The sequence below is a fragment of the Lactuca serriola genome, chromosome 8, assembly GCF_051521515.1.
Source record: "Lactuca serriola cultivar US96UC23 chromosome 8, Lser_US96UC23_V15, whole genome shotgun sequence".
Classification (NCBI taxonomy): Eukaryota; Viridiplantae; Streptophyta; class Magnoliopsida; order Asterales; family Asteraceae; genus Lactuca; species Lactuca serriola.
In genome coordinates this window covers 110,536,098-110,563,116 of record NC_136415.1, presented here as the reverse complement: position 1 = coordinate 110,563,116, position 27,019 = coordinate 110,536,098, and the positions used below count along the sequence as shown (strand labels likewise).

General features: G+C 35.3%; 2 protein-coding genes and 1 non-coding gene across 3 annotated transcripts; 2 read left to right on the top strand and 1 right to left on the bottom strand.

Moving 5' to 3' along the window:
* The first annotated feature begins 510 nt into the window (after positions 1 to 510).
* LOC145071707 (small nucleolar RNA R71) lies at positions 511 to 617 on the top strand. Its single transcript, XR_013690714.1, has one exon. It is a non-coding gene; the product is annotated as a small nucleolar RNA R71 (small nucleolar RNA).
* An 8,071-nt stretch (positions 618 to 8,688) lies between these two features.
* Positions 8,689 to 10,302, top strand: LOC145067275 (uncharacterized). Its single transcript, XM_079014454.1, has 2 exons — positions 8,689 to 9,837; positions 10,297 to 10,302. Exons 1-2 carry the CDS (start codon positions 8,689 to 8,691, stop codon positions 10,300 to 10,302), a joined length of 1,155 nt encoding a protein of 384 aa, XP_078870580.1.
* A 1,320-nt stretch (positions 10,303 to 11,622) lies between these two features.
* Positions 11,623 to 12,664, bottom strand: LOC145067274 (uncharacterized). Its single transcript, XM_079014453.1, has 3 exons — positions 12,481 to 12,664; positions 12,060 to 12,362; positions 11,623 to 11,987 (listed from the first exon to the last, which is right to left on the bottom strand). Exons 1-3 carry the CDS (start codon positions 12,662 to 12,664, stop codon positions 11,623 to 11,625), a joined length of 852 nt encoding a protein of 283 aa, XP_078870579.1.
* Between the last annotated feature and the right edge of the window lie 14,355 nt (positions 12,665 to 27,019).

The following is a 27,019-nucleotide window of genomic DNA, read 5'->3' as shown; positions in this document are numbered from 1 at the left end:
TTTTCTACCGGTTCTTCCTTTTGGTATAGTCCCCTCTCCTTCTGCTTGTATTTCTCCTCCTTTGCCTTCTTATACTCTTCGTATGGTAGCCATTCCTTCTTAGGTTTCTGCCAATTTTCATCATATCGATCGCCACTTGAATAGAAGACTTGAGCTCTCTTATTTCCATTCTCATCCAAATCACAATCCTTTGTGATATGGGGCCCTCTACAATTTTCGCATCCTACCCTAATAGCATGGATTGTTTGATCCATTTTTGTCATTCTTCGATCTATACTATCAAGCTTAGCTATCACCGCTGCCATGCTATCATTTGCCGCGTTCACTACCCCCCGACTTACTTCGTTTCTCGGATTGTGGTATTATTCTCTAGAGTGCTTAGAGAATTCTTCAGCTAATTCTTTAATTACCGGGGGCGCCTTCTTTGTGAGCGGGCCTTAAGAATCAAGCAATTGCCTTGTGGTGACATTGACTCCATCATAGAAGATGGAGACCTCTTGTTGGCTATTAAGGTCATGGTGTGGGCAATTTCTAAGTAGGCTCTTGTACCTTTCCCAAGCTTCATAAAGAGATTCTCCGGGTTGTTGCTCGAAGTTGGCAATGACTTTCTTTAGCTTGGCTATCTTGGAGGGCGGGCAGAAATGGTCTATGAACTCTTCTTTCATCTTAGCCCATGTGGTGACCGATCCGGGAGGAAGTGACTTTAACCAATCTTTTGCAGCTCCTTTAAATGTGACAGGAAGCATGCGAAGAAGCTGGGTCTCGCGTGGAACATTCGGTATGTTGAAGTAATCGGCCACATCATTCACTTCGTCCAAGTGCTTATAAGTGTCTTCGTGATCCTTCCCGTAAAAAGGAATCTCCTTGAGTTGGGCGAGAATATGGCCTTTTAGTTCGAAAGTAGCGGTCGCGGGAATTGCGGGTTGCACAAGTCCCGACCCGGTGTCATCACGCATCCTTTTCTTCCATTCCCCCATGGGGACTTCATCAATGTTAGCCATTGTGATAGCTAACTCTTCTTCGGAATCGGTTTCGTGCTCGTAAGTATGCTCTTCTTCTTCCTCGGTCTCGTACTCGATATCTTCTTGAATTGGCTCTTCAATTGTCAACGAGGCACTGGATGCTCCTGATTTGCTGCTCTTTTTCTTGCTGAAAACGGACTTTAAGTTTTTGAGTGGTGAGTTCTTTGAAGATGTGGTTTCTCCAACGGCTTTTCCTTTACTCTTTCTTAGTGTGGATTCCGGGTCTTCCAAAGGAGGGACCAGAGGTGTATCAGATCCTCGGGTCATGAAACAACTGTAAACAAACAAAACAAAAGAAACAGAACGCGTAAAAAGAACAAAAACGAAATACTAAAATAAAGCTAAAAAGGCTTCGGACTCGCCGAGTCTGCTCGAATGCACTCGGCGAGTTCAAAAAAAAAATTTTTTTTAGCTATCCTAAAAACAGAATTTTATTGAAACTAACTCTACTTACTGAATTACTTTGTAAATAACTTTGTGTAAGATAAATCCCACACAAAGGATCGATTAAACTAGAATTTAATATTAATTTTAGAACCGTTCCCCGGCAACGGCGCCAAAAAATTGATGCGTGCAAACTCACTTAGTTTTAAACCTACTTTTAATTATCAAATAACACACAAAAGGCAGTGAACCTATCAATTATGGTATAGCTAAATAAGCAGGGTATCGATCATAGGGAACAACAAATTAAAACTAAAAACTAATTTTATCTAAGTTAATTAATAAGTAGGGGTTTTCTCTAGTTTTACAAGACTAGAAACTTACTAACTATTACTTAATTTAAGAACTAGAAAATAAAGACTTAACTAGATTCAATAATTGGAAAGGAACTTCTATTTAGTTCAACTTGGTTGACTCTATGGTTGATTTCAAGGTAATGGTGCGATGGATTAATTCTTTTGTTGGTTATCGATTCAAGTGATTAGATTCGTATTCACTACCCTAATCCTTAGCAAATAAACTAACTTAAACAGTGGCCAATTGTCTAATTTAATTAAATTCACTAGATTAATTATTCGGGTTAAGTTAGACTTGCAATAGTTAACTAATTTATTCTTTTAATTAACTTCTTGTTTGATGGTCATCTTACAAGCTTGCACATGGACTTACTCAATTTTCTTATTAATTCTAGTTTCATATTCATTAATCCTAGACATATAGCATAGCGATCACATAGCATATGAGGTTAATAATCAATAGATGTTCATGCTAATCAATTATCTTCCTATTAACAGAAAATTAATTATTATTCACACACAAGGTTCTTTAGCAAGCTAAAATAACAAAAATTCACCAACTTAAAAATTAATCCTACCAATCAATCAAACCATATTGCCAACTTTGTATCCCCAAACAGAAGTCTAAAGGTTTTAGCTCATAATTGAAGTAAATAACAGCAAACAAACAAAGTCAAATTACTTAACCATAATGATAAAACAAAAGAATAAGTGGAATGATGAAATTTTGCCTCAATTACTCTCCGGAATTGAATTCTAGCTTCTTTCGTCGTCCTCTAGGGTTTCTCTGGCTTCTCAATCGCAGCAAAACACTTCTGAATCGTTCCAGAACTCTTCTCCATCGATCTGTGGAGTTATCTATAAATATCCGAATCGACTCGTCGAGTCAGGTGGTGACTCGTCGAGTCCCTCTCACATTCCCCATATTGTGATAACTCTCTGGGATCCCGAGTCATTATCTTCTCGATTCTTCGATTGGACTCGCCGAGTAGCCGATCAGACTCGCCGAGTCAGTGCCATTTTTAGTGTTTTTCTTCTTTATTTCATCCTCGATCTTCTAACTGTTTCTCCCGCTTCCTTTCACTTCCGAGCTTCATCTTTGGACTAAAAATATAATTTAAACACTTTTAAGTATCTTTTGTCCATAATATGCAATAATTTGGCTAATAAATGAATAATAATGTATACTTAATATGAACCAATTATGCACATATCAATTGTGATGTTTATGTTATGATTCATATATATTCATTGTGATGATATTCAATTTAAGTCATGCGAGCCCTCGGACGTTTCCGCCGTCTAGTTCGGGGGTGTGACAGTGACGGTTATATGTGAAGAAGATGGTGTTGGTAGTGGCTTGGTTTTTTGTTTGCAGAAGAGGTTACAAGAGTATAATGACCCGATTTGCAAAATAAGTGATGATTCATGGAGTTAAGCAACTGATACCGATTTTAGTAATGCATCATTCTACTTCTTTAACTCTGCTTATGTAGTTGAACCTTCCCCTTTGAGTACTGATCTGACTTTTTGACCCATGAATGTGGCTTTGAGTTATAGGTAGAGAAAAAGAGAGAGATTTTGTATTTATTTATTAATTATAAAATAGTTTAAAAAAATGAAAAATGAAAAATAAATATACGAAGGGTATTTCAATCTTTTCAATTTAGTTAGGGACCTTTTCGACATACGAACTAGCATAAAAGAACCACCAATCCGAAAAAGTTGAGGTTTGGACCAAACCTCGGAAAAAATGCATACCACAGGGACCATTTTTGTAGTTTTGTCAAAAAATAATAATAATAACCATTATTGTTGATCATAGCAATGTACTTTTCAAGTACATTGCTATTTTATGATAAAACATAAATGAATGACAAATATATGATATATGGAAAAAAAAGGTTAAAACTTCATAAACATCATTGTAAAGAGTGTAAACCAAACTATTTATTAACTTCCTATAAATTATAGATATGTACTTCCGAACTATACATTGTTATTTTAGGGTTATGTTTGAAATATATCATTTTAATAAGATTTTCAAAATTAAAAAAAAAATTGTAACATGAACTATTCCGATCAATCAAAACAATGTATTTTCAAAGTACATTGTTATTTTGTTATTTTAAGTTTTTAGCTTGTGTATTACACAAATTTTATTTTATCAGATTTCTAAGCATATGAAGTATGATTTTAGTCATTTAACATGTTAGCTCGACGAACCCCTCTGTGTTTGTCGCCATCAAAAGCATCACTGTTCACAAAAGTTTCACCTTCTTTGGACCTATCACGTGGGTCATGGTTTTTATCAATGTTCTGGAAGTAATATAGGAAATTGTAATTTTTTTTTAAATGTCTTTGACGCCGACGGATAAAAAGAATTTTTTTTTCACATATCAAAAAAGACAATCTACACTAGCTTTATGTTTGTGACGACAATAAACAAGAGTCAAGAATAATAGATATAGAAGGTGTGATTGTTCACTCATGGAAAATTGTATGTTGCATTGTCAAAAGTTAAAATAAAAAATGAATTAAAAAAATAATAATTTTAGACAATTTATGTTAGTTTTAACAATATGAAATTTAATGTTGTATGCAGTGAAGTTTTTGGAAATTTATGATTCAGAACAACTATGTAAATATGCTAGTATGTTTTTATTAGTACAGATTGAATTATTTGTTTATTCATTGTTTTCGTTTGTATTTATTCCAAAAATATACTTTAAAAAAATATTTAATGTTTATGTCTTGATATTTTACATTTTTAATCAACCAGTGTATTATACAGGTCTCACACATAGTATATATTATAGATCCGGTAAGAAATTTTTTTTTATAGGAAGGTAAGAAGTTTTTTTTCTACATATTTTTTTGACGAACAAAATAAATGAATCACTAGATGATTCATTTGTAAGATGATTCACAAGAAAAAATTTCCAAAAAAACATCTTTATGATTCATTTTTAACTAAATTAAGAAAAAATTCACTTTTATGACAATTTTAGAGAATAACAACAAAATCATTGTATAAATGAATCATCGAGATGTTTTTTTGAGAATTTTTTCTTGTGAATCATCTGACAAATGAATCATCTAATGATTCATTTTGTTTGTTCGCGAAAAAAATATATAGAAAAAAAAAACTTCTTACCTTCCTACCAAAAATGTCATTCTTATTTGATCTTGACTATATATATATATATATATATATATATATATATATATATATATATATATATATATATATATATATATATATATATATATATATATATATATATATATATATGTGTGTGTGTATGTGTGTGTTTCGTTTTTACTGAATACATAAATGATATCTTAATAAAAAAAAAAGAGATACCATGGTTGATTTATAGATTCATTGGCCCTTTCGAGTCCTCTTTTACATATTTACCCCTCACATCCCAATTAATTTTCCTTCATTTTTAACTGCCATCGTTCTACAAAAATAAAGTCATATAAAAAATTTTCCATCTCCTTCTTCTGAGAATTATAATCACAAGGAGAAAATGATGACATCTATCAAACTATGACGTCTAACTTGTAATGAGCTTGCTTTTTTGATAAAGGATGACATTGAAATTTCTGAAAAAGGCTTTAATAGAAAAGATTAGAATATTAGATATATATTTTTTTCATCTCAATCAACAAGTAACAAAAAATGAATAAATCAATAAAGACTTTTGAGAGCGACACCTTTAATAAGTTCTCTTTGAGTAACTGTTTAATACTTATAAATTTAAATTTATTATTTAAATAAAAAACATATTTTAATGTCCAATATGATGCGTATTTGTTTATTTTTTAGGTGTTTGTTATTGATTTTATGTTTGATGTTGGATGCATTTATATGGAACAAAATGGTGATTAAAAAAAGAAATACAATTATTTGATTTGATTTCTTATAACGTATTAATATACATTTTTTAAGTTATAATGTTTGTTAAACAAATGGACATCTTTAATTTGTCAACTTTAAATATAATGGTTAAATTGTCACTATTTAGTTTAGACATTTCATTTAATCTAAAAAAACAACATTTATCGCAATAAAAGAAAGAACAAAAAAACTCTTAGGTGTTGTTTCTCTTTTATTTAAAGGACTTAATATATATATGTTTGTGTTTCCTTTTTACTTAATAAATAAATGTCTTAATAAATAAAGTGATAGGATGGTTGATTTATAGATTCAATGGCCCTTTAGAGTCATTTTATTCATATTTACCCCTCGCGTCCCTATTTATTCTTTTTCATTTTTAAATGTTATCGTTCTACAAAAATAAACCATCACTACTAGAAACTGAGGTATCAACGACAAACGATTCCGTCGTTAAAGGCTATCAGCGACGAAATTGTCAGTCGAAAAAGTTACAAGATAAATCTAGTGTCTATTTTGGGAAAGATAGATAAATTCATTGTCATGAACACATATAATAAAAAATAAGTTTCGAAGATGGAAAGAGACAATTTGGCATATAGTATAATATGAAATGTCATGGAATATAATGATTCTTAGTGGAATATAAAGAAATTACAATGTACCTAAAGAAGTAAATTTGCAAGTCTCGAGCACTCCTTCAATTTTGACTCCTTGCATTAACTCCTTCAATTCCACAAGAAATTACAATTTCTCTTAACAAAAGAGACCTTATGGACATATTGGTCATTTTGTTTTAAATTAAATAATGATAATGGTAACAAAAGCATGAAATAGGTAATTAACGTAATATTATATGAAAACCTATCACTTATTTAATCAACATACAATTTTTTATGATTAATAAACATAGAACCGAGGGGAAAATTGAGTTAATGATTCTTACTTTGTGATTGATGCAAAGAAAAACATAAATTTGTTATCGAAAAAAGCAAAGTTTGTGAATTTTGTGATATATAATATGATGAACAAGGAAAAGGTAAAAAAATGATTTCTCATTGAAAATGAAGGCAAAATTATGAACTTTGTGATATAAACAAAGAAAGGTAAAAACGATGAGCACCATATTTAAACAAAGAAATTTAAATTAATGTGTAAAAGTTACCATGTAGTAAAGATCTTGCTTCTATTTGTCATTATTTCAAGATCATAATGAACATTCTAGACCTTGCTACATGACAACCCAAGAAACATCGTATCTGAAAATAGGAGTCATAAGCTCATAATCATTCTTTCTCACACTATAAGAACATAATAATCGAGTAAACAGAACCAGAAGCATACCATACAAACATGTTCCCTAATCAAACTATTAGAATGTGAGCCATGGATCTGCAAAAAAGACCAAGAATTTTTCATCTCCTTCTAGCTATCGTGTATTCTGTTTATGAGAATTATAATCACAAAGAGAAAATGCTTGCATCTATCGAACAATGACGTCTAACTTGTAATGAGTCTGTTTTTCTGGTAAGGGGTGACATTGGATTTTTTAAAAAAGGATTTACTGAAAAAGATTAGAATATTACACGATCAAAAGGTAATAAAAAAACTTTGGAGAGCGGCACCTTTAATCAATTCCCATCGAGTAATTGTTTAATATTTATAAATTTAACTAATTATGTTTGTGTTATTATTTAAATAAAAAGCATATTTAAATGTTTAATATGGTAAGTATTTGTTTATATTTAGATGTTTGATGTTAGATGCATTTATATGGAACAAAATGGTGATTAAAAGGAAGTATAATTATTTGATTTTAATTTCTTATAATGTAATAATATACATGTTTTAAGTTATAATGTTTGTTAAATAAATGGCATCTTTTATTTGTCAACTTTGAATTGAAGGGTAAGATAGTTATTATTTAAGTTTACACATTCCATTCAATTTTTTTTTTTTTTTTTTATTTTATTTATCTAAGCAACATATAATTTCAAATGAATATCGTTATTTATTCAACGCAGTATGTAAATAAATTCAGGACTAAATAAAAAATACCCTTAGTTTGTTAAAACATAAAACTAAGACTGACACATAAACTCATGTGTATGTCATGCAACATGATTTGTTGGGGAGGAAGCCATCAAATTCAAATCGATAATGCCATGTCACATATGCAATCGGTAGCTTGCTTTATAAGTGAACAACAATATTTTATAATAATATAAATTTTCAATTATGTTGCTTGAGATATAAATAATATAACTATAATTTTTATATTTGAAGTTCGGCTTATAATTTTAATGAATATTGAGTTGATATGTTGATATGAGCTCAGTACATCTATAAAACTAAACTCTATAAAATTTAATAGATTGTTATATTATTTTTTTACGATACGTATAATTTTTTTTTCCTACAACATATTAAACTCTACAAAATTCAATAAAATATTATAAAATATAATTTATAGTATACATTTAAAAAATAAATTTTTCTCTATTGAAAAGTTTAATGGTAATTGAACTTCAAATGCATTAAATGTCATTATAATATCTTATAATGATAAAGTTTGATTCATTGAGTAATACATAAACTTTTTGTTTCATTCAATTTTTACATTGAACTCGTTATTATAAATCATTTAGCTCATTATTACGTAGATTCATTGCTCAATAATTACGTATATGAACCAAAATCCTTCCATTTAGATTCATTTAAAATGACGATCCAACTTTGTATACTACACGTTCATCTCATTGTAGATTTGTTGTGTAACGGTGTCACTTAATGACACATTTATTTATTTTTTAGTTACAAAAGCTCAACCATTTTAGTGGGTTACCTCGACGACATAATGGCATAAATGAACTTTGGGATCAAATGGAGAACGTGGATCAGGGGCTGTCTGGAGTCAGCTAGGGCCTCTATTATCATTAATGGCAGCCCCACTAAGGAATTTGCTATGTCAAAAGGGGTGAGACAAGGGGACCCGCTATCCCCATTCTTGTTTATTATTGCGATGGAGGGTCTAAGTGTTGCCATGAAATCAGCAGCTTCCAAAGGCATCTTTGATGGAATCCACATCCCAAATTCAGATTCATATTTGTCTCATCTCTTGTATGCAGACAATGCCTTGTTCTTGGGTGAGTGGTCTAAAAGAAATATTGCTAACCTAGCCAGAATTCTGAGATGCTTTTATGTGTCTTCTAGGTTGAAGGTTAATTTTAACAAATCAAAAGTCTATGGTATTGAGGTCCCGAACCAGGAAGTCGTTAATTGGTCAACTCCATTAAGATGTGAACCGACATTTCTCCCTTTTTCTTACCTCGATGTTCCGGTGGGTATGAACATGAACCGTGTGGCCTCTTGGTCCGTGATTGTGGATAAATTAAAGGCAAAGTTATCGATTTGGAAAGAAAAAGCTCTGAGTTTTGGTGGTCGGGTTACATTCGCTAAAGCTGTCCTCGGGAGTATTCCAACTTACTTCCTGTCCATTTTTGATGCCCCGATTGGAGTCATTAAATCACTTGAAAAAATTAGAAGACAATTTATATGGGGGGGTGCTGCTTGTAAAAAAAGTATTAACTGGGTGGCGTGGGAAAAGCTTACAGCCCCGAAAGTTGTGGGAGGAATAGGTTTGGGATCAATCCGATCTTTAAATCTTGCACTTCTCACCAAATGGTTATGGAAATTGAAAAGTGAACCAAACTCATTCTGGGCTCGATTCATCAGGGGACTACATAACCTGCATGGCGACCATGCTCAGTTCCAGTCAAAGAGTAGGTGGACGGGAGTGTGGAAAAATATTGTGAAAAGCAAAACAGCACTTGCTAGATTAAATATTCCTCCCGAGGAGGTAATGCAACTGGGAGAGTCGGGGAATAGTTGGACATCAACGTTTGTTGTGGACGGTGATTTCTGCGTGGTAGCCCTTCGGGATAGAATTGAAAGGGCTTCCTTCCCGGTATGTGACGGTGTATTCCCATGGCTCAAGACAATCCCTTTAAAGATATTGGGTTTCGTATGGTGGGCAAAACAAAATCGTATTCCTTCGGCTGAATCTCTTAAGGATAGAGGAGTTGCAATGCCTTCGACTTTGTGTAGTGCTTGCAATGAGGCGGATGAATCGGGGGATCATATTTTGGTGTCATGCTCAATAGCGAAAGAGGTACTCCAGTCGATTTTCCAATGGTGCAAGATCCGGACATGTGATTTTCACTCAGTTGCGAGTATCCTTGGCTTTGCATATAAATGGGGGAACTGCCCTGATAGGAGAAATGTATTCACGACGATTGTGTTCGCATCCCTTTGGTGCTTATGGAAAGCCAGGAATGAAAGAATTTTTAAAAAACAGCGTTATGAATCGACGAAAATTATCTCTGATATAAAAACCCACACTTATGTATGGGTTAAACATAGAGGTGGATATGATAAATTAGATTGGAATCATTGGGTTAATTCACCCTTTCTTTGTAACTAAAAATATGATAGCACATGTTCTAGCTTCTTGTTAGTATGGTTTTGATATAATAATAAAAATTTTCTTTTGCCGGTTCAAAAAAAAAAAATTTAGTGGGTTAAGGTTTTTTTTTTTTTTTTTTTTTTTTTTTTTTTTTTTTTCTTCAAGTTATGAATGTTTTAAATAACTAAATATTAAACATTTGTCTCTCGATACGAGGCTGTATATATAAAATATGTTTTTTAATAGGTAAACGAATTGAATGAGATCAAATGGTTATATCACACATTTACCGTTACATGTTATAAATCAATGTTTATGATATTTATCAATTTTCATATAAGAGAAGTTATTATGAAAAAAAAAAATGGCACGAAAATATTCACTAAAATGACGATAAAGATTGAGACTACATTTCTAAGTAAGTATCAAAATTTGACTTATCCAAAATCAACAACCAAAATAGGTATGTGAGATAATTCTATGTTCATTCTACGAAAGCAAACTCATTTTTTAAGTTTTCATACTTACGGTTCTTTTTATATTTTTCACCCTTTACTTTTATTTGCTTTTATATTTTTACTTTTATTTGCTTTTATATTTTGTATCCTGAACTAATTTTGATATAACAATTTTTATCTTTATAGTTTGAAAATTTATATATATTTATATTATTTCTCCTTAATTAATTTTTATTCAACAATTTTCACCCATTATAATTTTAAAGTTAAATTATTAGTATTTTATACATTATAATTTGATTCCTTATTATATTTTAAAGTTACAATTTGGCCCCTTATATAATTTTTTAATAATCATTTTTTTATTAATTTCTTAAAGATACACTTTCAAGTCAATTGTTTGTATCCATATTTTTTTTTTGATATTTTTGTGTTCCACTTTACATGATTTAATTATCTCAATGGTATATATGGTGTCAAACTACATTTTTTAACATACCGGATCTTCCGTAGCAATGCGCGGATGGTCTAAACCCTAGTTCCCACAATTTGCCAAGTTTAAGACTCATATTTTTTTGTGCATAAAATTTGTTATTTGCAAAGTTACTTCGATGTTAAATCGGTTACATATGTGTTGTTTGTTTTTCCGAATTGAAACTGTTTGAAGTCTGCGGACCACCTCTACAGCCCTCTGCAACAGAAAAGGTGGACCAAAGTATTGTAGACTGTAATGAGAAGCATGTTTGCTTTTCTAACGTCTGCAGACTGATGTAGATATTAAAATATTTAAAATAAAGTAATTTAACAAACTGAAAATAGTTTTTTAATACCAAAAATTTAATAATTGTAGTCTTAAAACATTGAAATAAAATTCAAACAACCAAATTAGTCTTACAATAACATTTTTAAATAAAATTTATACAACCAAACTTTAATAATTCTCATTCCATATTTTGCATCGGCAATTTCATTCCGTAACTTGGTCATATATTCACGGTCCGCTGCAGTACCATGTGTTGGAATCTCATCTTCATCATTTATCAACGACTACATTGTTATTCCGAACCAATACATTTGGTTCATCATATCGTGCAAAATACTCATCACGTAGTCCCTCTCTTCTTATAAAATTATGAGGCGCAAAACATGTTAAGGTAATGTCTCGTTGTGTAACCAACGAGAATGGTGTCATCCTCTTCAATATAGGGAATTGTGTTTTCAAGACACCAAAAACACGCTCAATGACATTCCGAAGTTTTGCATGTGCATGGTTAAATTTTTCTTTATACGTTAATGCATGTCTTCGACGAAAATCTCCATGCCAATACCTCACATTACGGTACGGTGCCATAAAACCTCGAATGTTTGCATAGGCGACATCACAAAGATAATATTTATCTGTAAAAAAACAAAAAAAAGTCGTTTAGTTTTCAAACTAAGATAAAACTATTTAAATAACCATAAATTTACCTGGTGGTGGAAGTGGGAATGGTGCATGTGTATTTGCTAATGCTTCTGATAAAGTTCTAGAATCGTGTGTTATCCCTTCCCAACCGGCCACAACAAACGTAAACATCATGTTGAAGTCACATATTGCCAATACGTTTTGGTAACAATCGTCTTTTCCCCTACTTCTATATAAATCTCGTTTGTTTGCAGGGACAACAACATGTATCAAAGTGTCATCAAGTGCACAAACTGCTCCCTTGAACACCCGCCGTAGCCTCCTATTATGTCCCGGAATGTTTGGATTCAGGTTAAAAGAAGTTGGTACTATAATGTCATGTGCGAAAAACAAAATTTTGTCCAACACTTCATGAAAAAAACTTATGAATTGTTTGCTTTGAGTGTTCAAATCTCCGCTTGATAATCACACAACGTTGGTTATGACCGATCATCATCAGAAACATAGTCATCTTCTCCTCAACCGACACATGTTTGCTATACTTTAACGTGTAGTTTACTCTAAAATGAGCACATAGTCGTACAAATGATTCACGGGACATGCGTATCACTTCAAGACATTGTAGAGGATTACAGTGAAGTATCTCTAACGTAAATTCATATCCCGTCATTTCCGAATCGTTGTCCCGCACTCGTTTGACACCCCTCTTCCAAAAGTAGCGGACATACAAGTACATAAGAATTATGAGTAATATCTTTTTCTCGTGATCCATTACAAACCTTTAATCAACAAAACATAACATAACATAAGATTCAAGTGCCAAAAAACATAACATAAATCTCAAGTACCAAAAAAACATAACATAAATTTCAAGTACCAAATAACATAACATAAATCTCAAGTACCACATAACATAACATTCAAGTACCAAATACTACAAATAACATTCAAGTAGCAAATAACCAAAAAACATAACCATACAGTTCCAAAACATGCAATTAAAACCTAAATAGCTCAAACATATAAACTTAAGGAACAATCTTTCCATCCTTTAAAACTCCTAAACTTGTAGCTGTCATCTCGATCCATCCTCTTAATATTTGTGGATCATTAGACAAATTTACTCACATCTCTCTTATATTCATGGTCCCTCCAAAAATGTGATACGCAACAAATTGTAAACGGTCTAGTGGGTCTAACTCGAGCAACTCAAGCTTCTCTAAACATTAGGGAATTATTGGCCCTTGAGTCAAATGGCGTAGAGCTTTTTGCATCTCTAGTGCTAAATCATCAACAGTAATAGAAGCTTTAGGTGAGGCACAAGAAGGTAGATCAGGTGAGACACTAGAAGCTTGAGGTCTAGGAGTTGAGTGTTTAGCCCTTTTGTTGGGGTTACCAGAAAGTGAAGCAGCAGAAGGTGAATCAGCAGAAGGTGAAGCAGCAGAAGGTGGCGGTTGAGTAAAATGTTCACTAGTATGATTGGAAAAGAAATCATCCTCATCTATGTTAATGGAAGGGGCGTCCATAAGATGTAGTGGTGCGACATGGAAAGAAGATGATCCATGTCCTGATGGTGTTTGGGATGTTGCATAGCTGAGATTACCAGATGCACTGTTTCCATCAAAGAGTTATGCACAAAGCTCTAGAAACAATAATGAGACGGTTTTCAAAGAAGCAGCTTTCGAATGTCCCTAAACGCAATCAATGTAACAAAAGTAATATAAGAATAAATGGCAACTATATAAACAAAATACATATAAATATGTGTGTGTGTGTGTGTATATATATATATATATATATATATATATATATACGTTTTTAAAGTCCTCTCACTCCTCATTTGTTAAGTTAAAAGTATTTGTTTGTGGATTGTAAAGGTTTCCACTTTTGTTTTTTAAGTATAACCATCCCGTGTATTTGGCTTTAAGGTTATCATAGGCGTTTTTTAATTGTTGTTGATTCAAATCCACACGATACTTTTCTTTAATGGTTGTTCCTAACTTGTGCCATGATTGTTTATGCAAACTCAAACCTTTTCTACCCACGGTTTATACTTCTTCAATACAAGTTTGCAATAAGCATTTTGTTTGCTCATTGGTCCATGTATGTTTATCTCCCATTGCTAATAACAAACCAAATATAGAATACATACTTTAACTACAAAGATTAATCATATTTCAACATAATCAACAAATAAGTTTAGCATATTCAACAACAATACATCATGAATGAACAAAAAAAACCATATAAGTAAAGATTATACAACACAATCAACAAATAAGTCTAGCATATTTAACGATTTAAGCACAAACTTGCATATAAACATAAACTTGATCTCCATTCAAGAAATACAAGTGATAACAATTCAGTAATTAAGTTTAAAAAAAACCATTTCAGCAAATACTTTAACATATTCAACAAAGATTTATGATTTAAGCTTTTGAGATTTATGATTTCAGCATATAAACTTGCATATAAGTATATGATTTCAGCATATAAGAATATGATTTCAGCGAGGATTATGATTTTACCCAACATTCATAATAATTTAGCACAAAAATTCATAAACCTAAATATAAATTTGAGCAGAAAATTTGTTTAAAGAACAATTATATCATAAATCAACATTCAACAAAGATATTAGCAAAGATTCTTCACATCTCAGCAACAAAATCAGTACTCAAATAAAAAAATTGGTACTCAAATGCATAGAATCGGTACTCAAATGCATAAGAAATCAGAGAAAAAACTTACCTGATGTTTTTGACGATGGCAGCAAAGATCGCACGTGATGTTGAAGACGATGTCAGCAGCATCGGCGACCGGCGAGGGAGGGGCAACGGTGGTTGGAGTTGGTCTTCAACAGGATCGATGAGAAGGGTGCCGAGAAGAAGAAGGAGAACGAACGAAGAAGAAGGTGCTGGAGCGGCGTTTTTTTGTTTAGGGCGTAGGGTGCTTTTTTTAAGATGAGGTTAAAAGTGGTTAAAAGAGCCAAACCCAATATTGTGTGGGGAAGAGGTTTTTGAGCCCAAAGTCTGTAGAAAAAAAAAACTGTTGTGAACTTAAAAGTGTTGCACGTGTGCTGCGCCACGCAACACTAAGAGGTTAGAAGAGCTTTAAAAAAACAAACACAACCTTAGAGTAGTAGTGTGAGTTCGTCTTCTTATGTAGTGGGTTCTCAGGATGCGGTAGCTGCAGCAAGTGTGATTGGAACCCGGGAAGTGTTCCGACAGTCTTCAAAAGTCTTACTACTTTAGTGTTTGTTAGTTTTAGGAACACTAACAGTGGTAAGCGTTGGTTGCCAGCAAGATTGATCACTGGATGATACGAAGGACTGGTAATCCTTCCAGCCTAGTGTCAGTGGTGTGCTGTAAGATGTTAGTTGAATCAAAGTGGGAGAGAATTCTCCAGGGGTTCAGGAACAAAAGGAAGTGTGAATTTAGGATAAGTTTGCATTCTCTTCAGGAAGGAGGGTGGCCCAAGTGGCTAATTGGATTGAGGGGTATGTGAGTTGAGAGTTTAGGAAACTTCCCAATGTAGGGTTCGCATCTTTTTGGTGTTCGATAATTGGCTTTGGGGACCAGGTTGAGGAAATTCCCGTTAGGACGAGAGTTTAGCCAGGATGTTAGGTCGTGTGCATGATCGACGTGGAAAATTTTGTAAGACTGCGGGATAGTCTTAACATTCACCAACAGCCAGACAACGTGGAAAGTGTTGTAAGACTGCGGGATAGCCGAAACATTCATTAGCGGCCAGATAGCGGAGTGCAGGTGGGGGCCATATCTCTTAGTCAGCGGATTATGGACGAGACCCGTATCTCTTAGTTAGCATTATCAGAATCAGGAAAGGATAGGTAGATATGATTCAAAGTGGAGTTGTACGTGCATAGCCCTAGATAGGTGAGACCTGGGGGCAAGGTCACTCCGTAGTATGGTTTGGGTGAGGCTCGTGCGATCATAGCAAGGCAGGTCGGACCTAGAAGAGACCGTGGGGTCGAGATATAGGATCGGGGATTCTAGGATTTATAGAGACAAGAGTGGCAAGGTGGATAGAGCAGTTTCAATAACCAAAGTTTTCTTCGGAAGTCGTTATGAGCGAATGAGAGGGTGTTCATTGGTTCAGTAACCGGGTGGAATCCGGTACTTCGGATAGTTGACAGATAAGTTGGGACCAGAGTGGTCTTGATTCATTCGGAAAGCGGACAAGAGACAACATCATGTTCAGGTAGAAGTAGTGATGTGAGGATTCTTGTGTGAGGAACAGTTGCACAACGAAGATGCTAAGACACTTAAAGTTGGATTAAATAATCTCAGAGTAAGTGATTTGACCCTGTTACGCAACTCTTGTTTGATTCTAACCGTTTCGGGGATGAATTTTCTAATCGAAGGATTATCTGAGCCTTCTGTCAAGTATAAGTACTCTACGGCTGGTTATGGATAAGGATTTTGTTTCTGATGGTAGCACTGAGATAATCAGGGTGAGAAGTTTTATGGTTGAACAGTTATTCGATGAGGTTATGGTATGGTAGTTTTTGGAGCATAGGCGATCCGTCGAGGAGACAAACCATTATAGATTTCAGATCTTGGAAAGACAGAAGTAGTTCTCTGTATGACAGTAAGGATTATCCTTAATTGGGTTTGGAAGGTTTCAATGGTTAGGTTCAGTTGCCTTGGGAATGCCATTGATTTCTTGGGATGATAGTGGTACTTCCAGGATGGCGAGTGCCGGTGGCTGTGGGAAACATCAGTTGATTCAGAGCAAGTAAGAGGAAAGCTGCCGGCGTGGCGCATGAGATGATTGTGGGGTAGAGGATTGTAGCGAACTTCGAGGACAAAGTCTACTTTAAGTAGGGAAGAGTCGTTATACCCGGAAACCAAAAGGCCAAATGAGGAAGGAAAATATCCAAACAATAAGGCAACTCGTTGAGTTCAAGGGTGAGAACTCGACGAGTAGGAACTTTGTCACACATGTCTTTCGAAGACCAACTCGACAAGTTAGAGGGGACCAACTCGACGAGTTAGACGGGGTTTGGGAAACCCTAGATTTGGGATTTTTCATCCTATTTAAACACTTTATGACTTTGGGTTTGACCTCATTTCCAGCCTCCATTGTTCAAACCCTAGATTTCGAAACCCTAATGATTGTGAGTCATTTTTGAGAGAAATCTTGTGTATTGAAGCTTGTGGAAGAAAGAGAGGCTTAAGGACTCAAGGAGGAGATTATAGATCCAACAACTTCGTTCCATCCGCATCACTTTCTGATAATCAAGTCTCAAACTTGCTTAGTAGCTTCTTAGATCTCTTTATTATCACTTCATTGGGTTTTTGGTCCATGAAGCTTGATCTTTGGGATATGGACGTCCCAAGTGATTATACCTTCAGACCTAGAACCTAGAAGGGCTCTCATGGCATAAAGGTGCAAACTTTATGGCCATTGAAGCCCCGTGCAAGCTTTGGGATGTTATTTTGGCCTTTTAAGCTCCAAAAGGCCATGCATGAATAAAAAAGGTGGAAGCTTTACGTGTTTTTTAGTATCTAGAGTCCAGATCTCGGTTTATATGCCTTGGTTTAGAGTATAGATGGTGTTGGGACCAAGATCTAGGTCTTAAAGAATTAGGGTTTGAGCTAAACCTATCATGTAAGGATGATAACGGGTAACGTTGGAAACTTTACCCTCAAAAGGACATTTTCAGTGTGTATGCGAAGTAGGAAACTCAGATCTGGAGATTAGGGGATTAATCCATTGAGATGAAGCAACATACTGAAGAACTCGGCGAGTCCATAGAGGGACTCGTCGAGTTAGAATAATTTGTCCCGATTCTGTAAAGGGTAGAACTCGACGAGTCTGTGCAGGGACTCGACGATTTGACGTGTTTTATCACGACTATGAGCAGCAAGGGAACTTGGCGAGTCAGGGGATGACTCGATGAGTTGAGTCAACTCGGAGTGTTGACTTTGACCTTGGCTGGGCGTTCACTTTTACCTCGACTTTGACTTGGACAAGGGTTGACCCCGGAGGGTTATGAAGTATGGAAGGGGTTCAAAAGGATTGAGTAGAGTCCATATTTGGACAAGAGTATGTGAGGGGTGGAATGGTCTTCTCCTCCAGTGAGGACTTATGGTTAATCTATAAGAATCTCCGACATATCTAATTTGTATGATGATCAGTAGCTCGGGGAGTCGACACATCAGCAGTTTGGGGATCTGCCAGCTAGCAGCGAGAGGTTTATTCGCGAGATTCTGCAGTCAGTTTGTGAGGTGAGTTTTCTCCTATAGGAACGGGTCGAAGACACCAATGCCGGCCTGTTTATGTATGTTAGTATATTACGGACTAAGTTCCGATGTCGGGTGGTGCCCGAGGAATGTTGGTATGCTTGATGTCTTCGTGATTCATGCATGTGCTTGTTTTATATGTTTTCGGACATCGGTTCGATGCTAGGGAAAGCCCGAGGAATGTTTTTATGCTTCCGGATTTCGGTCCGATGCCGGGCAGGGCCCAAGGAGTGGTTATATGTATGTTTCTGAACTACGGTTCGATGTCGAGTGGTACCTGATGAAGGAATGCATGTTTAGTTATAGTTGTTGTCTTTATGATACTTGTACGTGGCTGGTAGGGATTTGAGTGTGGGCGGGGTCCCGTATCTCATCAATAGCTGAGAGTGGACGGGGTTCCATATCTTATCATAGCAGAGTATGGGCAAGGCCTTAGGACTAGAATATAGAACTGTGTATGATTCTTTATGTGCTAGCATGATTATATGTTATTGTCTGTATGTGTATAGTGGACGGGGCCCAGAGATAGGCGAGGCCTGGAAGAAACATATATGTATACCGAGCGGGGCTTGATGCCAAGTGAGGCCTGATACCGAACACTGTTTGATGCCAGGCGGGGCCCCAGGAAGGGGCGGGGGCCCAATCTATGTGATTATGTGTATGGTATTTGGTAGCTTTGGGAGACTCACTAAGCTTCGTGCTTACAGTTTTCACTTTTGGTTTTAGGTACTTCCGGTAGCAAGGGAAAGAGCTCGGGATGATTGTAGTGCACATACCATTGTTTAGCCTGGGATGTTTTTACTCTAATATGTTTTGACAGATATTTATGATATTTTGAGATACATGACTTATGATTTTTATGTGATGAATTGTTAACTATGGTTTTATTAATGATTTAAAACGAAATTTTTGGACCGTATTTTTAGTATGTTTCTGTATGATAACCAAATTTGGAATTTTTTTGATAATGTATCAGGTCAAAAGACAGTTGGGCGCAAATGGATCTTCAAGAAAAAGACTGACATGGATGGAAAGGTACATACTTTCAAGGCTAGACGGGTTGCGAAGTGATTCACTTAAACCCTAGGGGTTGACTATGATGATACCTTCTCACCAGTAGCTAAGATAAAATCTATTAGGATAATGGTCGCCACAGCTGCCTTTCATGACTATGAAATTTAGCAGATGGATGTTAAAACCACTTTCCTGAATGGGAAGTTGGCTGAAGATGTTTACATGAGTCAGCCAAAGGGTTTCGTAGATGCAAAGTTTCCAAATTGAGTGTGAAAGCTTGAGAAATCCATTTATGGATTGAAACAAGCATCTCGCAGTTGGAATATTTGCTTCCATGAGAATGTCAAAGAGTTTGGTTTCTCTAGGAGTGAAGATGATTCATGTGTGTATATCAAGGCTAGTGGGAGTATAGTAACTTTTCTGGTGTTGTATGTCGATGACATACTACTCATGGGAAACGAAATTCCAACCTGGCAAAAAGTTAAGTCTTGGTTCGGAAAGTGTTTTTCCATGAAAGACCTTAGAGAAGCAGTCTATATTCTCGGGATAAGAATCTTGAGAGACAGAAAGAAGATACTAATTGGACTTAGTCAAAGTACATACTTGGATAAAGTACTAAAGAGGTTTAGTATGAAAAATTCCAAGAAATGAGAGCTACCTATCCAAAGAAAATACCGAATTGAGCAAGACTCAAAGCCCTTGTACAAATGAAGAGATATTTGATATGATTCGAGTACCTTACACTTCGGCTATAGTGTAACTCCCGCAGATCCGGGCTAGTAAATTTAGAGACAATAAACATTAAAAATGACTTTTTGATAGAAGAGTGTTTAGAATAAATAATCTTAACCAAGTTGTAGTATATTTGACAAGGTTTCCATACATATAAAGAACGATGAAATTCGAGTTATAACGAAGAAGTTATGACCTGTCGAAGTTTCGCAATAGATTCGACACGACGCTGTAGGATGTAAATAGTGAATTTATGATAGAGCAATATATAGTCTTAGTGATCTAAACGAAAGTCGTAGAATACGTTAAACCGAGAGCGTGCATAAAAAGAACGTCTAAATCTGACTTCGTATGAGGAAGTTATGATTTTTTGAAGTTCCAACTTACCGGTATGCAGCCCCAAAAGTTCGAATATGAGATCAAGTAGTTTCTAGCCGAAAAAATCTTAATGAGAATCGAAGATCACGTCGATACTAATGCAACGGTGAAAAGACAGACAAAAACGGACGTCAGATGAAGAAGTTATGAATTTCTAATGGAGTTTTCCTATCCCGGTCTACTAAAAATAATATAATAAAAATTAACTCAAAATTAGCCAACGGAGTCTAAACAAGAATTGTAGAGCATAATCTCACCTACGTGTGCATATAAAGAACGTCGAAAATGAAGCTCATATGTGAAAGATATGAATTTCTGAAATTCGAGACACAAACCCCAACACTGTGTCAAAATTCACGACGGGAACACAGCGTTCACGACATGAACTCAAAATTCACGCCTTCCAGTGCAAGTGTACTGATGACGAATGCAATGACCTATGACTGGCTGAACTCACGACGTGAATTTTGAGATTCACGACGTGAATTTTGGATTTTATCCCTATAAATAGAAATCGAAGGGCAGCCGGCCATGGTTGCTAATTCCTTCACTCTCTCACTCCCGATACCCTCTCTAGATGTCTTAAAGTACCTTCGAAGCCTCAGTATCATCCCGACACCTGAAGCAAGTCCCGAAGCCCCGAAGATCCCTAGAAGAAAAGAGTTTCGAACCGAAACTCTGCCCGTGAGAAGCCTGGTATTTGAAAGATAACCCGGTTACATCAAAAAAATAGTACTTGAAGAGCCGTAGTGCTGTCCAAGCATCGTCTAATCAGGTGAGTGTGTAGTTACTTTCACCTTACATATAGATATGAAGTATTTGTTATAAAATATGTGCTATGTGTGTGTGTGTATATATATATATATATCTTTATATATAGTTTGTTACTTGAGATGGATGTTGAATGAATGTTTTCTACAGGTTTTTAAATGATTTAAACTATATATGTTATATCTACAAATATGTTGGGTAGAACATGGGTAGTTGAAATAGTTGTTGTGTGAGGAAAGATGAGTTTGAGGATGAGACGGAAGATAATATAGATCATGAAAAGATGGTGACTGGTGAAAAATGAGGGAACCCTTTACCCAAACGATGGCCCCGTCATTCAGTAGAGTAGTGATGACAACCACAGACGATTCTAGACAGTCCAGTGGAACACTAGCAGGCTCGCAAGTTGTAGGTGTTGTGGATTTGATGTTCACCGGTGTACTCTAAAAACCCTGACAGCTATAGATTTAGTGCCTTATATAAATACGATGGTAGCTATGGATTTAGTATTGTGTAGATGAACCTTGGTAACTATGGATTTAGTTCCTGTTGAGAAAACCCTGGCAACGACGGATTTCGTGTCGATTCCTTAGGAGATTCCTTAGGAATAAATGAACGAGGAATAGCTTATTCTTAGGGTAAATCTCTAAGAAATAAAAGGAGATAATGGGGGTGGGTAATTGGGTTGATTATTTGATGATTGAAATTAATATATTTATTTATTGTGGGTTGAAAACCCTATATGCTCACCCGGATCCCAAGCCCGACCCACTCAATTTTATTTGTATTACAGGTAGTGGCACGAGAGCATAAGTTGGATGAATCATCCAACTATTTTGTTTATAGGCTTGTAGTTGTATATAAATGTTGTAAGGCTTCTAATGTTCCGTTTATGCTTTTGGTCTGTATCGGAACATGACATCCCGAGTTTTGTTATATATGAAAATACATTTCTTTAAGAAATGTTTTGATAAATTTTAGGGTTTAGGTCATTTTTGGTCACTTAACTTTTGGTTTTGTGCTCATTTGGTCACTTAACTCTTTTTAAGTTTTAAATGGTCATCAAACTTTTGATTTTATGTTCATTTAGTCACTTAACTTTTGATTTGGTCACTTAACTTTAGATTTGTGCTCATTTAGTCACCTAACTTTTAAAATTGTGCTCATTTAGTCACTAAACTTTTGAAAAAATTTAAAAGTTTAGTGACTAAATGAGCACAATTTTAAAAGTTAGGTGACTAAATCTAACCAAACCAAAAGTTAAGTGACTAAATGAGCAGAAAGCTAAAAGTCTAATGACCTTTTAAAACTTAAAAAGAGTTAAGTGACCAAATGAACACAAAATCAAAAGTTAAGTGACCTAAAATGAACTAAACCCTAAATTTTATTTTATCATATTTTGTTTTGGTAACAAATATCACAACTCTTTTAATCAAAGGATTACTTTGATTTTATTTTAAAAGCATAAATTAAATTGGTCTTTTCTGGCCGTGAAAATGAGGATGTCACAGTGGGTATCAGAGCATTAGTTTAAGCAAAATACGAATTTGTAGGATTTCTACACTTAAACTTAGAATGCTAAGCAATGATTGTGAGATGAGTGTCTACCATATTTTAGACACGAGCACTGGTATATTTTAGGAAAGATGCCTAAAATGCTTTTATGTGCTAAATGCTATATGTTTGCCATATATGAAATTGTTTGTTCGGATCTATGGTTTGTTGCCAGCCAAATCTGGAAACCTTGTGTTTAGGATTCTAAGCGTACGACTATGGTATTAGAACTAGCATGTAAACGTTTTGGAGTGATAAGGATGATTTGAACGTCTATCATGATAGAGATCTAATTCACCTAATTTGGTGTATAGATCGAAATGGCAAGCACACAGAGTGGATTGGGAAACGACAACCCGCAGTTTAAGCCACAAGTGATTGGGAGTGAACTAGAACTAACAGTTGCACCTGAGCCAATCACGATGGCGGGAATATACGCAATGGTGCGAATGATGTTGGATCATCAAATGGAAGAAACAAGGCGTTTACTTCAACAAAGTAAGGACAAACTTACTGTGCCAGTACGCCAGACACCTACTCTTGAGATAACTATCAAGGTTGCTAAGTCAATCAAAGAAGTGATCAACGATAGTATCGCCAACAAGGTTGAAGTTCGCAAGAAGAGGAATTTTGAAGGATTTTCAAGGTCTGACAAGAACAGCATGTTCTCAAAGTCAGGAGGAGTAGGTGAAGCAAAATGGTGTGACAAGTATGGAAGCAAACACAACGGGAGATTCCTTAAGGAAGTGACCTGCTTTAAATGCGTGAAGATTGGTCACTATGCCCACGAATGCCCAACCGAGGAAGAAGTTTTCTTTAAGTGTAGTAAGGAGGGACCCTTCAAGCAGGAATGCCCGATAAGAGTTACAAAGCCAAGTGTACCGCTGAAGAACTATGAGAGATGCGACGAAGAGGTGACTTGCTACAAATGTGGAAAGACAGGGCATTACACCAACAAGTGCGTATCCAGCAAGAGGGTGTGCTATGAATGCCGAGATAAAGGGCATTTATCTAGGGACTGCCCGAAAAAGAATGAGGGAGCAAGACTAAATGCACCGCCAAAGCCAAAGACAAGAGCATTTCAAATGATCCTCAACGAAGCAGTCAATAACCCGAGGAATCAAGGATGAGGATTTTATATACAAAGATCAAGTTATGAAGTAGCAGTGTGAATAGTAACTTACGGTGTAGCCTATTAGAGGCATAGTATATGGTGAACTTTAACTTTTGTGTAATAGTTTCAAGAAATAATATAAACCCTGGTTTTGTTATCTGATGTGTTGGATGATTGTGTGATTTTTGTATGGTTACTTGGTTAGACTGACAGACAATACTTTGGACGAGTATGAGTAGGTGTGAATGATAGTAGATGCCTATACTATCGGAAGCACACAACTCACACTTGGATCAGGGAAAGTCACAAGGTTACCAAGAAGCTAGTGATTGGTCTTGTTTTATTCATGTATGTCGTTACCATCGTTTCGGTAATGACTATTGAGATGATTTTTATTCCGACTCTAGTGGTCATATCAAATTGAGTCCGACTACGATGAGTTTGTTACATGGTTCATAGAACCAAGTTTGATGTAACATCTGACTTAATTCAGAAGATTGAAATCAATGCGATCAATAGCATCGCGCTCATTGTTAAAGAAGCTTGTAACTAGAAATGCTACATGCTAAAATGTGATTATATCACATCAGAATATGAAGGAATGTATATTCCATTATGGAATATGACTCTTAGAGACTTGAGTCTAGGCGTTTCATCATCCGATGAAAGGTCATTAGAAGGAGTCCTCAATAAGGATTTATTTTGTAACTCGTAGGTTACGATTGAAAGTCTAACATAGTACGAAGAGCAGGTGCAAGATTGAGCATCGCATGCAGTCAAGAAGTCCAAGAGTTAGTTACTCATTTGAAGAAACATAGAAGTTATGATTATTACCTAGGATGCAAAGATAACGTATGGAATCATTATACAAGTCCTATTTTCGTTGATGATTCCAGGATGTAATCATCCTAAGGGGGAGATAATTGTAACGCCCGTAGATCCGAGCTAGTCAATTTAGAAACGATAAGCATCAAAAAGGATTTTTTTATAGAAGTGTGTTTAGAATAAATAATCTTAACCAAGTTGTAGTATATGTCACAAGGTTTCCGTACATATAAAGAACGCTAAAATCCGAGTTATAACGAAGAAGTTATGACTTGTCAAAGTTTCGCGACAGATTTGGCACTTCGCTGTAGGACGTAAATAGTGAATTTACGATAGAGCAATCTATAGTCTTAGTGATCTAAACGAAACTTGTAGAATACGTTAAATCGAGAGCGTGCATCAAAATAATGTCTAAATCTAACTTTGTATGAGGAAGTTATGATTTTTTGAAGTTCCAACTTACCAATGTGCAGCCCAAAGTTCGAATATGAGATCGAGTGGTTTCTAGCCGAAACAATCTAAACGAGAATCGAAGATCTCGTCGATAGTAATGCAACGGTGAAAAGACAGACGGAAACGGACGTCAGATGAAGAAGTTATGAATTTCTAACGAAGTTTTCCTGTCCCGGCCTACTAAAAATAATATAATAAAAATAAAGTCAAAATTTGCCAACGGAGTCTAAACGAGAGTTGTAGAGCATAATCTCACCTACGCGTGCATATAAAGAACATCGAAAACGGAGCTCGTATGCGAAAGATATGAATTTTTGAAGTTCGGGGCACAAACCCCGACACTGTGTAAGAATTCATGACATGAACACAGTGTTCACGACATGAACTCAGAAGTCACGCGTTCCAGTGCAAGTGGACTGATGATGAACGCAATGACCTATGCCTGACTGAACTCACGAAGTGAATTTTGAGATTCACGATGTGAATTTAGGATTTCAGCCCTATAAATAGAAATCGAAGTGCAGCCGGCCATGGTTGCTAATTCCTTCACTCTCTCACTCCCGATACCATCTCTAGCTGTCTTAAGTACCCGCGAAGCCCCGGTATCATCCCGACACCCGAAGCAAGTCCCGAAGCCCCGAAGACCCCTAGAAGAAAAGAGTTTCGAGCCGAAACTCTGCCAGCGAGAAGCCCGGTTTTTGGAAGATAACCCAGTTACATCAAAAGAATAGTACTTGAAGAGTCGTAGTGTTGTCCAAGCATCGTCTAATCAGGTGAGTGTGTAGTTACTTTCACATTACACATAGATATGAAGTATTTGTTATAAAATATGTGTTATGTGTGTGTGTGTATATATATATATATATATATTGTTTGTTTACTTGAGATGGATGTTGAATGAATGTTTTATATAGGTTTTTAAATGATTTAAACTATATATGTAATTTATATCTACAAATATGTTGGGTAGAACATGGGTAGATGAAATAGTTGGTGTGTGAGGAAAGATGAGTTTGAGTATGAGACAAAAGATTATATAGATCATGAGATGAGGGTGACAGGTGAAAAATGAGTGAACCCTTTACCCAAACGATGGCCCTGTCATTCAGCAGAGTAGGGATGACAATCACGGACGATTCTAGACAGTCCAACGGAACACTAGCAGGCTCGCAACTTGTAGGTGTTGTGGACTTCATGTTCACTGGTGTACTCTAAAAACCCTGACAGCTATAGATTTAGTGTCTTATATAAATACGATGGTAGCTATGGATTTAGTACTGTGTAGATGAACCTTGGTAACTATGGATTTAGTGTTTGTTGAGAAAACCCGGACAACGATGGATTTCGTGCTGATTCCTTAGGAGATTCCTTAGGAATAAGTGAACGAGGAATAGCTGATTCTTAGGGTAAATCTTTAATAAATAAAAGGAGATAATGGGGGTGGGTAATTGGGTTGATTGTTTGATGATTGAAATTAATATAATTATTTATTGTGCATTGGAAACCCTATATGCTCACTAGACTCCCAAGCTGACCCACTAAGTTTTATTTGTATTACAGGTAGTGGCACGAGAGCATTAGTTGGATGAATCATCAAGCTATTTTGTTTATAGGCCTTTAGTTGTATATAACTATTGTAAGGCTTATAATGTGCCGTTTATGCTTTTGGTTTGTATCGGAACATGACATCGCAAGTTTTGTTATATATGAAAATACATTTCTTTAAGAAATGATTTGATAAATTTTATTTTATCATATTTTGTTTTAGGAAGAAATTCCGCAACTCTTTTAATCAAAGGATTACTCTGATTTTATTTTAAAGGCATAAATTAAATCGGTCTTTTCTAGCCGTGAAAATAGGGATGTCACATGTAGGGTTGATCATGTACGCTATGATATGTACTTTCCCTAA

Excerpts from the sequence above, each read along its gene's own strand:
- LOC145067275 (XM_079014454.1), top strand. The coding sequence starts at position 8,689 with ATGGAGGGTCTAAGTGTTGCCATGAAATCAGCAGCTTCCAAAGGCATC.
- LOC145067274 (XM_079014453.1), bottom strand. The coding sequence starts at position 12,664 with ATGACGGGATATGAATTTACGTTAGAGATACTTCACTGTAATCCTCTA. Across the intron at positions 12,363-12,480 it reads TATGTTTCTGATGATGATCG|TACCAACTTCTTTTAACCTG; the intron begins GTCATAACCAAC and ends ATGACATTATAG. Across the intron at positions 11,988-12,059 it reads ATTCCCACTTCCACCACCAG|ATAAATATTATCTTTGTGAT; the intron begins GTAAATTTATGG and ends GTTTTTTTACAG.